The sequence below is a fragment of the Cnephaeus nilssonii genome (assembly GCF_951640355.1).
Source record: "Cnephaeus nilssonii genome assembly, chromosome: 12".
NCBI lineage: Eukaryota > Metazoa > Chordata > Mammalia > Chiroptera > Vespertilionidae > Cnephaeus > Cnephaeus nilssonii.
In genome coordinates, this window is record NC_137083.1 from 16977769 (window position 1) to 16992454 (window position 14686).

At 38.8% G+C, this 14686-nt stretch overlaps 1 protein-coding gene across 8 annotated transcripts in view; it reads left to right on the forward strand.

Moving 5' to 3' along the window:
• The window catches only part of SNX13 (sorting nexin 13), a 107673-nt gene that overhangs the window by 42298 nt on the left and 50689 nt on the right, over window positions 1-14686 (forward strand). For 7 of the 8 annotated variants that reach the window (XM_079786081.1, XM_079786079.1, XM_079786080.1 and 4 more), the window contains 6 exons: window positions 6256-6377; window positions 6468-6569; window positions 7784-7872; window positions 8814-8897; window positions 11361-11499; window positions 13170-13258. In XM_079786081.1, the coding sequence (XP_079642207.1) occupies window positions 6256-6377; window positions 6468-6569; window positions 7784-7872; window positions 8814-8897; window positions 11361-11499; window positions 13170-13258 (625 nt within the window). The remainder of the gene's footprint in view (window positions 1-6255; window positions 6378-6467; window positions 6570-7783; window positions 7873-8813; window positions 8898-11360; window positions 11500-13169; window positions 13259-14686) is intronic. The other variant, XM_079786078.1, reaches the window with a different exon arrangement.

The window sequence follows — 14686 nt, forward strand, 5'->3', positions numbered from 1 at the left end:
CTACGGCCCGCGGGCTACATGCGGGTGTTTTTGCTGTTTTGTTTTTTTACTTCAAAATAAGATATGTACAGTGTGCATAGGAATTTGTTCATAGTTTTTTTTAAACTATAGTCCGGCCCTCCAACGGTCTGAGGGACAGTGAACTGGCCCCCTGTTTAAAAAGTTTGAGGACCCCTGATTTATATGATTCAAGTTAAATGAAATGTATTCATAACTCCCTCTCTTGATCAAATATTTTGATTTACAAGTATATACCAGTTACCAGTTTTTCATTTACTGTGTGTGTGTGTGTGTGTGTGTGTGTAGGTATTTAGATAATATAATCATAGATTCTTAAAACCCTAAATGTCCTTAGAGAAAACAAACCTTGGGGAGTTATGTGACTTGCTGAATTTCACAACTAATGAAATGATAAATCTTTCTTTAATTAAGGATATATATGTGTGTGTGTGTACATGTATGTGTGTGTACATGTCCAGTGCTTTTTACAGAAATTGGTTGATTTTTGGAGGGTTTTTTATTGTGTGTTTGTGGGATGATAAGCTCTACACTGCTTAGAATAGATAGAACCAGTGAAGTAATTTATATCAGCTCAGTCACAGCCCACATATTTGGGACATTCATTGCCCTTTTTAGGCATTAGCATGAAGTAGCTTAGGGATTTAGAGAGGCAAAAAAAAAGCTCAGTTGATGTTCTATTTCAGAACTGTAAGGAGTAAAGAAGCAACTGTTGTATGTGTCTTGTGCTATTTTTCAAGCACCTGACCCTGAAAAGAGGGATCTGACCCTGAAAGAGGGATCAATAAATCAATATGTATTGAGTGCCTCCCAATGTTCAACACATTACTTAGCCATCAGGGATAGAATTGTGAATAAAATGAACACAGAATAAAACAAAGTTCTTGACTTTCCTAGATTTTTATCTCAGTAATTGAATTTATTTCTAGCAGTTGAGTTATTTAACTGCAGTTTGTAAGTCAAGCATGCCAAACTCAAAGGCTAACACAAGGTTTAAGTCTATGTGGGCTGCAAAAAACTTCAATTATCATAGAAACGTAGGTTTATTTTGATAGAGACATGCTGAATACAAAGGGCTGAAATAAATGAATAATCATTAACATAAAATAATAGAACATTTTAATAAAAATTAATATTTTTTCGTGAACATTAACTTACCAGACACTGAATAACTGCACAAGTTAATAAGTGTAACACAAATAAACCCATTTTTCTTGTTCTCCGAAAGCGAAATATTTCCTGTGGCGCACACCAAACAAGTCAGTCCAAGACTAATGGCGTGGCAATTGGCTGCTAAAATATTCGTTGCTAGTATTAGTGGAGAGAAATGGTGAATCTGCGCATAGGCACGTGAGGGAAATGAATGCAACATGATTATAGTAATCAAGTCATTAGCGAACTTTGTAGCTTGTTATTAATAATCCTATATAATAAAAGCCTAGTTCACCCTAACCGGTTTGGTTCAGTGGATGGAGCATTGGCCTTTGGACTGAAGGGTCCCAGGTTCGATTCCGGTCAAGGGCATGTACCTGGGTTGCGGGCACATCCCCAGTAGGGGGTGTGCAGGAGGCAGCTGATCGATGTTTCTCTCTCATTGATGTTTCTAACTCTCTATGCCTCTCCCTTCCTCTCTGTAAAAAAATCAATTAAAAAAAAAAAAGCCTAGGTGGCATCATGCCTTGTGTGACATCATCACAAGATGGCTGCCACAAGATGTCCAGCAGGGGAGGGCAGTTGGGGGAGAGATCAGGTCAGCAGGGGAGGGCAGTTGGGGGGCGAGATCAGGCTGGCAGGGGAGGGCAGTTCGGGCGAGCAGGCCAGCAGGGGAGGGCAGTTGGGGGCCATCAGGCTGGCAGGGGATGGCAGTTGGAGGCGATCAGGCCTGCAGGGGAGCAGTTAGGGGGCGATCAGGCTGGCAGGCAGAAGCGGTTAGGATCATTCAGGCAGGCGAGCAGTTAGGAGCCAGCAGTCCTGGATTGTGAGAGGGATGTCCGACTGCCAGCAGTCAGACATCCCCCATGGGGTCCCAGATTGAAGAGGGTGAAGGCCAGGCTGAGGGACAACCCCCCCCCACCTGTGCACGAATTTCGTGCACCAGGCCTCTAGTTATGTATAACAGGGTATTGTAAAAATTAAGTTATGAAAATTTCTTAACATACTGTTGTATTGGCTCGGCCACAAAAATATTCATTGTGGGCCACATGCAGCTCGTGGGCTGTGAGTTTGACATGCTTGTTGTAAGTGCTATAAAAAGTGAAAATTTTGGTGCTATAAGAATGTGTCACCAGAGATCCAGACCTGGTCTTAAGGAATAAAGCAAAGGGAGAGGGTCAACAAAGGCTGATGTATGGAATTGATGTTTTAGATGAATTAATTACAAGTGAGAATTGTCAATTGAATGTGTGAGAAAGAAGGGGCATTTGTGGAGAGTGGGCAGGGATGAGCAAACCTGTCAGAGGGGAAAGTTTGTCCAGAGGCACTGATATAAGAAAAGGCATATTCAAGTTTGAGAAATGGAAAGAAAGCCTGAGAGTGTGCAGAACAGAAGGGAAGAAAGAGGGTGGAACAGATGATGATAAGGAAGTAAGCAGTGTTCCGGGTATGTAAGATTTTAGAGAAGGTATTTGTGCTCAGGCCTAAGATCAATGGAGAGTTATTGAAAGGTTTTTAAAGCTTTTATTTCGTACTATCACATTTGTATTTTAAAAAGATCACTCTGGCTGCTCTATGGAAAATAGAATGGAGGGGAGACAAGAGTAGACGTGGGAGACCAATTAAAAGCAAGGAGATGATCCTGGTGTTAGAGATGGAGATACAGACATGCAAAATATATGGTCAGAGAGGTACACATTATAGTTTGGCTTTTGCTTGTGTGCTTAAATTATAACTTTATTGCTTCTTTGCATTCCTCAGTAATCTGAGTAATTTTTGCACCCATACTACCAGGTATATAAGCTTCAGGACCCTACTATAGATTTTATACTTTCAGGGTAGGGTTAAATATATCACTTATCCTTTTGAACATATGGGAAATATGCTCTTATTTTTAAACTAGAGGCTCGATGCACAAAATTTGTGCAAGAGTAGGCCTTCCCCTGGCTGCTGGCACCGGCTTTCCTCCCAGCCCAGGCTTTGTCCAGTCTAATAAGCATTATGCTTTTATTATTATAGATTCACATGTAAGTAATAATAAAGTGGAAGTGTAGGTAATGGGATTCATTGTGTAATAATTCTTTTGTTTTTATTAGAATAGGAAGCGTGTGGGGAAATATTTTAAACAGTGAAAAGAGGTTTGAACTTAGGCATAACTTAAAAGTAATGGATATTAAGAACTTTAATAGTTACACGTGGATCAATACAAAGAAATATGATGGTTACATAAATTGATTTTTAAAATTTATTACATATTTATCATATACCATAAATTTAGAAAGTACTGTCATCAAAATAGTTTCAAATTTTGTTATACAAATACTACTAGAAATTGATAGTAGATATTTTCCTAATTTATGAATGGGAAGCAATGTATTACTGTTGTTTTTATCTTTCTAACCTAGAAAAGTCCCTTTTAGTTGAGATTTACATTAGGGTTTCATGTATTCAGGGGAAACGAGTCAAGAAGAGGGAAACTAATGACCTTGGATAGAGATGCAGAATACTGTGTTCCCTGTTCTCCCCACCCTACTCATATTTGTATATTGAAAGTAAAAATCTATATTTAAAATTATTTTTATATAGATGCATTGCTCTTTGATTTTCACTAATTTTTTTTATTTTTACTAATTTTAAATGTCATTACCTCCTCTATAGTGATGGGTAATAGAATTGAATTGGGTTTAAAATACCTTTGTAAATTTTACTTTGTTTGAAAATGTCACTGTTTTATATATATTGTACCATGAAATGGAACAGCTCTAACTTTGAAAGATTACAGCTCTAACTTGAAAGATTACTTTCTTCTAAATTTGCTAGAAGGATCCTTTTATGGATTAAATGAACTAATGTAATGGCTTATACCAAGTAAATTCTGTTTTCATAAAATTTTCAGTGTGTATAATTTTGTACAAATATTCATGTTAAAAGTGTTTTTGAAAGGTGCTTATATATATATAGATTGTGATTTTTTTTTTGAAAGAGACTCTAGAGATTCCTAAATTTAAGCTTTTATGTTGAAGCTGAATGTTGTTACGAAGGTTAATACATGGTTCTTATATTCTAAATAATGGTAACTCTCCTCAGATTCCTGAGTTTAGGTTACCCTTAAATGTTACTCTCTCTTTCCATATATATAATAAAATCATAGTTGTATAAATTTTTTAAAAAGTATATGAGTGTTAATAACTTAGGTTTTTTATTTTAAAACAGCCATCTGTTATATTTCTTAATGCCATTATCTTTTGAATGCTTTCTATCAAAAAATGGCAGTGTAATCAAGTCAATTTCTTCACTAGCTTCTTTATTATACATGTGTAGGTAATTAACGTAATGTAGGGTGTACTTTTTATGGCCCCTCCATTGCCTAGCATCTTCATGAATAAACACCTAAAAGAGGAAGTTAATTTTAGTACTAATTTAAGGAAAACAGCACTAAAAACGTTTGTTTAAAACTAACACTTAATTTGCCCTGGCCAGGTTTTCACAGTGGTTAGAGTCTCAGCCTGTGGACTGAAGGGTCTCAGGTTTGATCCCTGGTTAAGGGCAAGTACCTCAGTTGCAGGTTCTCCATCCCCGTAGGGGCACATGCAGGAAGCAACCAACCAGTGTGTCTCTCTCACATAAATGTTTTTCTCTTTCTCTCTCTCTCTCTCTCCCCCTTCTCCCTCCCTTCTACTGTTTCTAGAAATCAATGGAAAAAATATCCTTGAGGATTAAAAAACAAAACAAACTGTTACTTAATTCAAGGAGAGGTGTAAATTGTTTTGGGTTTATCTGTTGTGTTTATTATTTGCTTCACTTTTATACTAAATTAGCAGTGTCTCTTGAGGTCTTTTGCTTTTGAGATAGAGTACTACATAATATAATTAGTAATCATCACCTTTTTCATGGCTAAGTGCAGCCACATTCTTTGAACCATTTTTTTGTTATTTTGAATACACTAGTTTTTTTTTTTAAATATATTTTATTGATTTTCCACAGAGAGGAAGAGAGAGGGATAGAGAGTTAGAAACATCGATGAGAGAGAATCATCGATCAGCTGCCTCCTGCACACCCCCTACTGGGGATGTGCCCGCAACCAAGGTACATGCCCCTGACCGGAATCGAACCCAGGACCTTTCAGTCCACAGGCCGACGCTCTATCCACTGAGCCAAACCGGTCCTGGCTGAATACACTAGTTTTTAAGTGCTAGTATATGCAAGCAGAAACCAATCAGGCTCATACCAAAGGTATTTAGTTTAGAACTTGGCCTATATAACTAAAAGAAGAATGTGAAGACTTTAGAAGTGGTTGAAAAAGAACCAAGAAATATTTCAAATGTTCTTTTATTTTGTGTGTTTTTTTAATTGAATTTATTGGGGTAGCATCTATATATATATAAAAGCCTAATATGCAAAGTGTCCCCTCGGAGTTTGACCAACCAGGAATTTGATCACTTGCTATGACATGCGCTGACCACCAGGGGGGTGGCGCGGAATGAAGGGAGGACCCAGCCGGCAGCTGGCAGCTGCTAGGGACCACCCTTCCCATGCACGAATTTCATGCACTGGGCCTCTAGTTGGTTAATAAAACGATACAAGTTTCAGGTATACAACTTAATAAAATATCTGCATTGTATACTCACCACCCTAAGTCAAGTCTCTTTCTATTCTTTTTATCTCCCCCTTTGCCTACTTCACCTTCCCCAAACCCCCTTCCCTCTGACAGCTGTTAGTCTGCTCTTTCAAAAGCAGGCAAAAAACGTTCTGAATTTTAATGTATTCTTAGGTCTGGGGTAAGAATTTTCATGATATATCGGTTAGATTCATTTCAGATTTAACTGGAAAAAATATTTTTTTCTATTATAATCTTTAAGCTTTGGCACATAAAATACTTACGTCTTAGTCAAATAGATTTGATACACCTTGGGTCTTATGAATGAAAGATAGTGTTAAGATGTAATAGTAATTAAATGAACAAAACCTCAGTATAAATAAATTCAGTTTCTGATAATGATGTCTTTTAGTAGTCATTAAAATAATTTGTATTTCTTGATTAAAAAGCATTTACATAATGCTTCTATGTCATATGTTTTTTATAAGGTCAAAAGAAATAGACTGGCAACCTTATTTTACAACACGCATTGTAGATGATTTTGGCACACACCTACGAGTATTTAGAAAGGCTCAACAGAAGATAACAGAGAAAGATGATCAAGTAACAGGTAATATCTTTATTCCTGAAAATTATGATTTTAAAATCTGTTTTGTTTTTATCATTCAGTATAGCTTGAATTGTTCTTTTCTTTCTGCAGGTACTGCAGAAGATCTTGTAGATACCTTCTTTGAAGTTGAAGTTGAAATGGAGAAGGACGTTTGCCGTGATCTAGTGTGCACTTCTCCCAAAGATGAAGAAGGTTTTGTTTTCAGTTTCACACTTTTGAGAACAGTAACTGTTCAAGTTGGTCAGAGATGAGTTAGTAAGACCAGTGAACAAATATAAGGACGGAATTATTCTTTTAGGACAGGTAGCATAGTGAAGATACTGTTACTATTCACTTTATTTTATTTTTTAATTCTTAAAAGTAATTTCCAATTTTTTTTTCTGTTTTGAAGGTTACTTTTAAAAGTTAAAGATGGTAATTCAAGATTACCTCTCTTGTCTTCTTGGAAAATATAACAAGCATTAACACTTTATAATTGAAATTTACTTTTTTGATCTATAGTAATTTTATCTTCACCTTGAATTTATTATTTCTAATTCAAGAATATATCTGGTACCCTAAAAATTTTTCTAAGGTAATGCTTATAATAATTTTAAATACGATTTTTAGAATTGAATGAACTTGTCTTCTTTTTGGGAGGTTAGATCAGATAAGCTTTAGTTGAGGATGTTGTTTTTTCCCCTAGATTTGCAATGACAAGAGTCTTTCCTACTTGGCACTTTTTTTATTTATAGTATCAGGTGTATAATAAATTCCTATGAAGTGTCAGTATGTAACAACTACGGAAGAACATTTCTAGTTGTGGAAGTTGTTTTCTTTGATTTTTATAATGCTTAACATTTTTATTTCTTTACTTTGCCTTCCTTTCCTCTTTTTTTTTTCTTTTTGTATATATTGTGCAATTCAGTTTTCAATTGCCATTATATTAGCACTAATATGAAATAGTTAAATGTAAGAAATAGATATAATGATGTGCAGAACTTTTATGTAACCCAAGCCCTCAAATCTGTAAATTAGAAGAGCATACTCTTTTTTCTGCCAAAATAGTGGAAAAAATAATTACAGGTAATTTTTAAATGTGCAAATAATTTTTAAGTATGCAAACATAATTAGTGTGGTAGAGTACAGGATACATGGTACAACAAAAGTTGTTTGGGGAGCACTTTTTATAATTGAAGTTTTTCAGTGATTCAGAGAGTGGGATATAACTGAGCAGACTTAAAAATACCATTTTGATTATTGGGTAGTTACTATTTGGAGAAGAATGAAAAAGTTTTTAATGAATACTGATATGTACTAATTACTAAAATAATAAGCCAGTATAATCATAAAACTGCTTATTTCTACCTTTATGTGTTTTATATCAAGTATTTTCTAATGTTATTATAGCTACCTTTTTTTTCTAGGGTTCCTAAGGGATTTGTGTGAGGTCTTATTATACTTATTGCTACCTCCTGGAGATTTCCAGAACAAGACCATGCGATACTTTGTCAGGGTAAGCTTAAAGTCATACCAAACAAATGGCTGTAGAAAACTTGGAGTAGTAGTTTCCAGAAGTTTTGGTCTCAGGTCCTTATGACACTCTTAAAAATTATTGAAGACCTCAAAGAGCTTTGTTTTTATGTGGGTTTTATGTATCAATATTTACTGTATTATAAGTTAAAACTAAGAAATTTAGAAACAGGAGAATATACAAACCCACATTCCATTAGTATAGTGAATAATAGAATAGACATTTATGTACCAACTACTCGGGGTGGCCGGGGTAGCCGATTGGGCCAGCGGGACGCTGAGCTCACGTCACCAGCGGCAGCGCGAACTCAGCGTCTGCGCCATGGCTGTGCTGCGGAACAGAAGGGGCCTCTGGGGCAGCGAGCTCACGTCCCGCCGCGGACCATCAAAAGCGGGGGAGCTGGGTGCCTGTCCGCTGGTACACCAGGCCTTTCAGAAGCGAGTAGGGGACCCTACAGGTGCATGATTCAATCATGCACTGGGCCTCTAGTTTTACTATAGTTAATCTGTTCCTCCCTTGAAGATAATCACTATTCTGAAATTGGTGTGTATCTTTTCCTTTTCTTCTTGTTATTATTCTTTAAGTATAGATATAGGAATCCATAAATACTTATACTGCGATGTTTTGCCATTTAAAAGTTACAGAAATACATACTAGAACTGTCTTTTTGCTTTTCTCCATTGAACTCTAGGTGTCATTGTGGACATGTAGATCTAGGTAGCTGTATCTCAATTTATTTAATTGATTTTGACTGTGGTAAACTAGCTCATCTGTTTATAAGCTTATGTTGGTTATCAAGTTTTAGTTTTACGTGTATTGCACTTTTCTTAAGTAATAGGTTGTGTTAGGGAATTTATATTATGCTATTGATTTGAACAGTGTATTAGATTAAATTTGTTTGTGTTTTTTAAAATTTTGTTCAGGAAATCCTTGCACAAGGAATTCTTCTTCCATTAATAAATCAACTCAGTGATCCTGATTATATTAATCAATATATCATATGGATGGTATGTACTTTCTAAATTACAACTCTTTAAAACAGTTTTTTTAAATGTAGAAATAGTACTTGGAGATTAGGATGATTAAGCAACAATTTATTAAATAAAGATGTATCTAGAGATAATCTTTATATTTTCAGCTAGTGGCTGGTACACGAAATTGTGCAAGGGGGAGGTGTCCTTCTCCAATCTGGGACTCCTCGGGGGATGTCTGATTGCCTGTTTAGTTATGGGATTGGACCTAAACCGGCAGCCAAACATCCTTTTCACAATCCGGGACCCCTGGCTCCCAACCTCTAGCCTGCCTGCTTGCCTGATTGCCCCTAACCACTTCTGCATGCCAGCCTGATCGCCACCTAACTTCTCCCTTGCCTGCCTGATTGACACCTAATTGCTCCTCTGCTGGCCTGATCACCCCCAACTGCCCTCTCCTGCTGGCCCAGTCGCCCCCAACTTCCCTCCCCTGCCGGCCCAATGACCCACAACTGACCCCCCTGCTGCGACCTGTCTCCTCCTCCAGGACCAGCCTCCTCCATGCCACGTGAACTGCGGGACCCCTAGACCTCACCACGCGGAGCGGCTGCCAGGCCCCGCCTCCACTGTGCACGCGGCCATCTTGTGGCGACATCGTGCGCAAGGGCCAACTTGGCTTTTATTAGTATAGATATTTCTGTTTGCTATATGTGTCAGTCAAATTCTCTTTAAGAGACAAGTTTGGTGTTGTTATTAGTTATTTAAATTTAAAAAGGAATACTTTACTGCCCATGTGGAGATAGATGACTAGTATTTTTTAAAGTTAGTCCCTTTCATGGAGGTCACAGAACCTGATTATTCTTTTCTTTTGTTAACTTTTATAGATCCCTACTAGGGCTCTCTACCAAGAGGTTTAAAAATATGCATATCCACATCATTAAAATTTTTTAAATGTATATCCCTTGGTTAGGAATTCTCCTGAAATTTATTCTAAAACTAGAGGCCTGGTGCACGAAATTCGTGCATGGGAGAGGTTCCCTCAGCCCAGCCTGCACCCTTTCCAATCTTGGACCCCTTGGGGGATGTCTGACTGCCTCTCGCAATCCAGGACCGCTGACTCCTAACCACTAGCCTGCCTGCCTGCCTGATCGTACCTAACCACCTTTGCCTGCCTGCATGATCGCCCCTAACTGCTCCCCTGCTGGCCTGATTGCCTCTAACTGCCTCTGCCTTACCCCGCACCCAGGACCCAGGCTTCCCTCCCTCTGGTCAGCTCAGCCACCCAAGACCTGGGCTGGCTCCGCCTGGGCTGGCCACAGCTGCAGGGGACCATGGGCGGCGGCTTTGCCTGGGCCGCAGCCGCAGGCACCTGAGATGGCGGGGCGGGCAGCTTGTCCCTCTCCCAGGCTGCAGGTACAGGCACAGCCGCTGGCACCCAGGACCCTGTGGTGGGCGGCTTGTCCCTCTCCTGGGCTGCAGCCTGGCTCGTCCCCATTCCTCTCTCGCAAGTTCATTTGTGCTGGCTGGTCCCCATTCCTCTCTCACAAGCCTGTTTGTGTCTGGCTGGTCCCCATTCCTCTCTCCCCAGTGTTGAGCGTCTGAGCCATTAACGGCGTGCGGCATGATGACCATTTGCATATTAGCTCTTTATTATATAGGATCACGATAAGCAGATTTGCAACAACATTTAAGGCCACTAATGGAAACATTGCATATAATACTAAAAAACTGAAAGCAATTTAAGTGTCTCACATAGAGGATTAGTTTAATAAATTATGCATATTAATACAATAGAATACTATGCAGCCATTAAAAATGATGATGGTATATCCTCAGTCTGCTACCTTTTCATAGCTCCCTTTACTGCTTTACTTGGTTTAAATTTAATTGACAGTCATGATTAGTTCCTTCACAACATCTTCACTTACCTTTCTCTCTCTTTCACTGTACTTGCTTGGTGAAATGACACTCTGCTTAAATTCAACTTAACCATCCATCTACTCTATTTCTGTTCTTAAACAGCAAGTGACTGGAGAAAAAAGACAGAATAATAGTATTCATATAATCATAGTGATTCTGTTAAATTTAGGTCAGAGAATCCCACTCTTCTGTATAAAATCCTTTAGTAACTTTCATTCCACATAGAATGAAAGTCAAAACATTTACTGTAATCTACTGGTTTGCTCTCATTGCCACTGATCTTATTGTCTACTCTTCTACCTTTCTTTGCTATAGCTCAACCGTCATGCCTTCCTTGTTATGGTCAAACATTCTGAGCATGCTTTTCTACTTTCTAGCCTACAGAATTGTTTATTTACGTTGTTTAGTTTGTGAACCATGGGAATTTAAGTACTCTGAGTATAGAGATTTTCATTTTGTTTTGTTATAAGCATTAGGAATATAGCAAGTCATGCCTGTCACATGGTAGTCACTCAAGATTCTGTTTTCCCCTAATAAGTGAGTCTCCCTCCCATCTGTTTTTTAAACTTCATTTTTTAGATCCGTGAGTCTAATTGCAACTATGAGGCCTTTATGAACATTATTAAATTGAGTGACAATATTGGAGAGCTAGAAGCAGTCAGAGATAAGGCAATAGAAGAATTACAGTATCTTCGATCTCTAGATACAGCTGGTGATGGTAAGTGATTTAAGTGAAAGAATGTTTTACTTCTTTATTGATTACTATATCTCAAACAAAACTGGAATTTACCTAAATGTCATTTTATGGTATTAGTTGTTTTAGCCTTATCTAAATTGAAATCTAGCTTATTGTGTTACAACATGTATTAAGAATACGGTATTATAGCTGTGGGCATTTGCTCAGTGGTTAGAGTGTCAGCCTGCAGGCCCAAGAGTCACAGGAAAGACCACATATCTCAGTTGCAGGTTCCCCAGCCCTGGTAGGAGCGTTGTGGGCGGCAACCAATCGATGTGTCTCTCTCACTTCCCTCCTCCCTCCCATCTTTCTAGAAATCAATGGAAAAAATATCCTCTGGTGAGGATTAAAAAAACCACAAAAACAAACAAAAAACAAAGAATAAGGTATTATAATTTTGAACGTGAGACTATTATTGCAGTTATCTCTAAAGTAAAGAGAATTGGTATGGTTTAATATTAACTAAATAATTTCAGTATATAATTTTAGGTTAATAATTGCTCTATGCATTGGCTTTTATATTAAACTAGGGGCCCAGTGCATGAATTTGTGCACCTTGAAAAGAACTGTGGGCCACAAAGCTGGGGTGGGCACAGGGGCAGGTCTCAGCCCATCCTCCGCGCCCCTGCCCGGCCCCTCCCACCATGGCCCCCAGCCCCCTATCTGCCAGCAGCCCCCCGCTCCTGCCACCACTGCTCCCATGTGCTGACGGTGCCAGTCATGCTCGCACCTGCTGACGGCATAGAGTGATTGAGGCCAGCGCCAGCAGCGGGTGCAAGTGGGTCCAGTGCCAGCAGCAGGTGTGAGTGCTGGGCAGGACTGCGGTGCATTGGAGCAAAGAATCCTATCTAATAAAAGAGTACTATGCAGATTGGTCATCACTGCAACACACAATATAGCTGCCCCCATGTGGACACAAGATGGCCACTATAAGATGGCCAGCAGGAGAGGGCAGTTGGTAGGCACCCGGCCTGCAAGGGAGGGCAGTTGAGAGGGACCAAGCCTGCAAGGGAGGGCAGTTGGAGGTGATCAACCCTGCAGGAGAGGGCAGTTATGGGTGACCAGGCTGGCAGAGGAGGGAAGTTGGGGGCAAACAGGCTGGCAGCAGAGTGGTTAGGGGGTGATCAGGCTGGCAGGCAGAAGCGGTTAGGGGCAATCAGGAAGGCAGGCAGGCAAGCAGTTGGGAGCCAGCAGTCCTGGATTGTGGGAGGGATGTCCGACTGCCCGTTTAGGCCCGATCCCTGGGATCGGGCCTAAACGGGCAGTCGGACATCCCTCCAGGAGTCCCAGATTGGAGAGGGTACAGGCTGGGCTGAGGGACAACCCCCCGCCGTGCACGAATTTCGTGCACCGGGCTTCTAGTTTTCAATAACCACCTAAGGCTCGCCCTGATGACAGCGACTGGCGCCCCACCTTGGTCTGGTGCCCCTGCTCACCTGCTCCACCATCCCGCTGTGACCGATGCCCACCATGGTTCACGTGCACCCCTTGGTGGTCAATGCACATCATAGCAACTGGTTGTTTGGTTGTTCCACCGTTCGGTCTATTTGCATATTAGCCTTTTATTGTATAGGATGACAGTAAGTGCATGTTTTAAGTATTTCACATATAACTACCACTTTTTAGTTCATAATCAATTTGTTTGTTTTTAGATATCAACACTATCAAAAATCAAATAAATAGCTTATTATTTGTAAAGAAAGTATGTGACTCAAGAATACAACGGTTGCAGTCAGGCAAAGTAAGTAAAGTACTTTTGAGTTAACATTTAGTTATAAATACTCTTTATTTATTAAAATGTTTAGCAGGGTGGGGCATAGGTGAAAAAGGTGAAGGGGATTAAGAAGTACAATCTGCGGCCCAGACAGCCTGACTCAGTGGTTAAGCGTTGACCTATGAATCAGGAGGTCACGGTTTGATTCCCGGTCAGGCCGTATGCCCGAGTTGCAGGCTCAATCCCCAGTGTGGGGAGTGCAGAAGGCAGCTGATTAATGATTCTTTCTCATTGTTGATGTTTCTATTTCTCTTCCCTTCCTCTCTAAAGTCAATAAAAAGTACATACTGCCAGTTATAAAATATGTGGTGGAGAAGTAATGTACAGTATAAGAAATATAGTTAATAATATTGTAATAACTATGTATGGGGGCAGATAATTACTAGACTTATTGTGGTGATCACATCATAAGGCATATAAATGTCTAGTGACTATAATTATATATCTGAAACTAATAATGTATGTCTAATATAAAAGTAAACTTTTAAAATGTCTAGCAAATAACGAAAAGTACATTAACCAGTGCACTACGCTACAAAAGAACTTTTAAAAAACTTCTCTGATATAATGTAGTATAAATATTTGTGAAACCAAGCTAAAGAGATTAAAATACTGCTTAAAAAATGCTAAAGTAATTAAAGATTTTTTTATTCCTTAATTTACTTAGTCATCTATCCACTTTTATTTATTAAAAAAATCAATATTTATTGAGTTTTATTCATGGACACCATGGTAGATTGACCTAATAGACAAAATATCTTCCATGCAGCTTTACATTTTAGTTGCAATCAGAAAATAAGCCAATAAATAAATTGATATATAATGTAAAAAAAAAAAAGGTAAAAAATAAGTAAAGAGTGAAAAAACACACAAGTAAAGCAAAATAGAGGGATAGAGAATGTCCAGCAGTATTTTCTATAGGTGCTGAGAGATCTGGTGACATTTAAGCATAGGAAGGCGTAACATGAGAGAGTCCTATGACTTTTTTTTTTTTTTTTTTTAGATTATTTTTTAAAGAGTTTTACAGGCAAGGTGAAAGCAAAGATCCTGAGATAGGAAAATGGTTGGTGAGTTCGTGGAGGTCAGTGTGGCTGCTATGGAATGAAAGAGGAATTGTTAATAGGAATGAAATTGGAGAGGAACCTTGAGGCTAGATTATATGTGGTTTTACCTGCCATAGTAGGTTTTTTTTAAAGATTCTAATTGTATTGTGAATCCATTGGATATTTTTCTTGGTGAGTTATGTGATCTGATTTGTGAATTAAAATGTTTACTTTGATTCTTTGTGATAATAAATTGTAAAGTGGTGGGGGCAAGAATGGAAACTTAGAGATCATTTACAAGACTATTGCATTCCAGTAATAGATGTCTTAGAGGTTGTCAGAAGTAGAGACT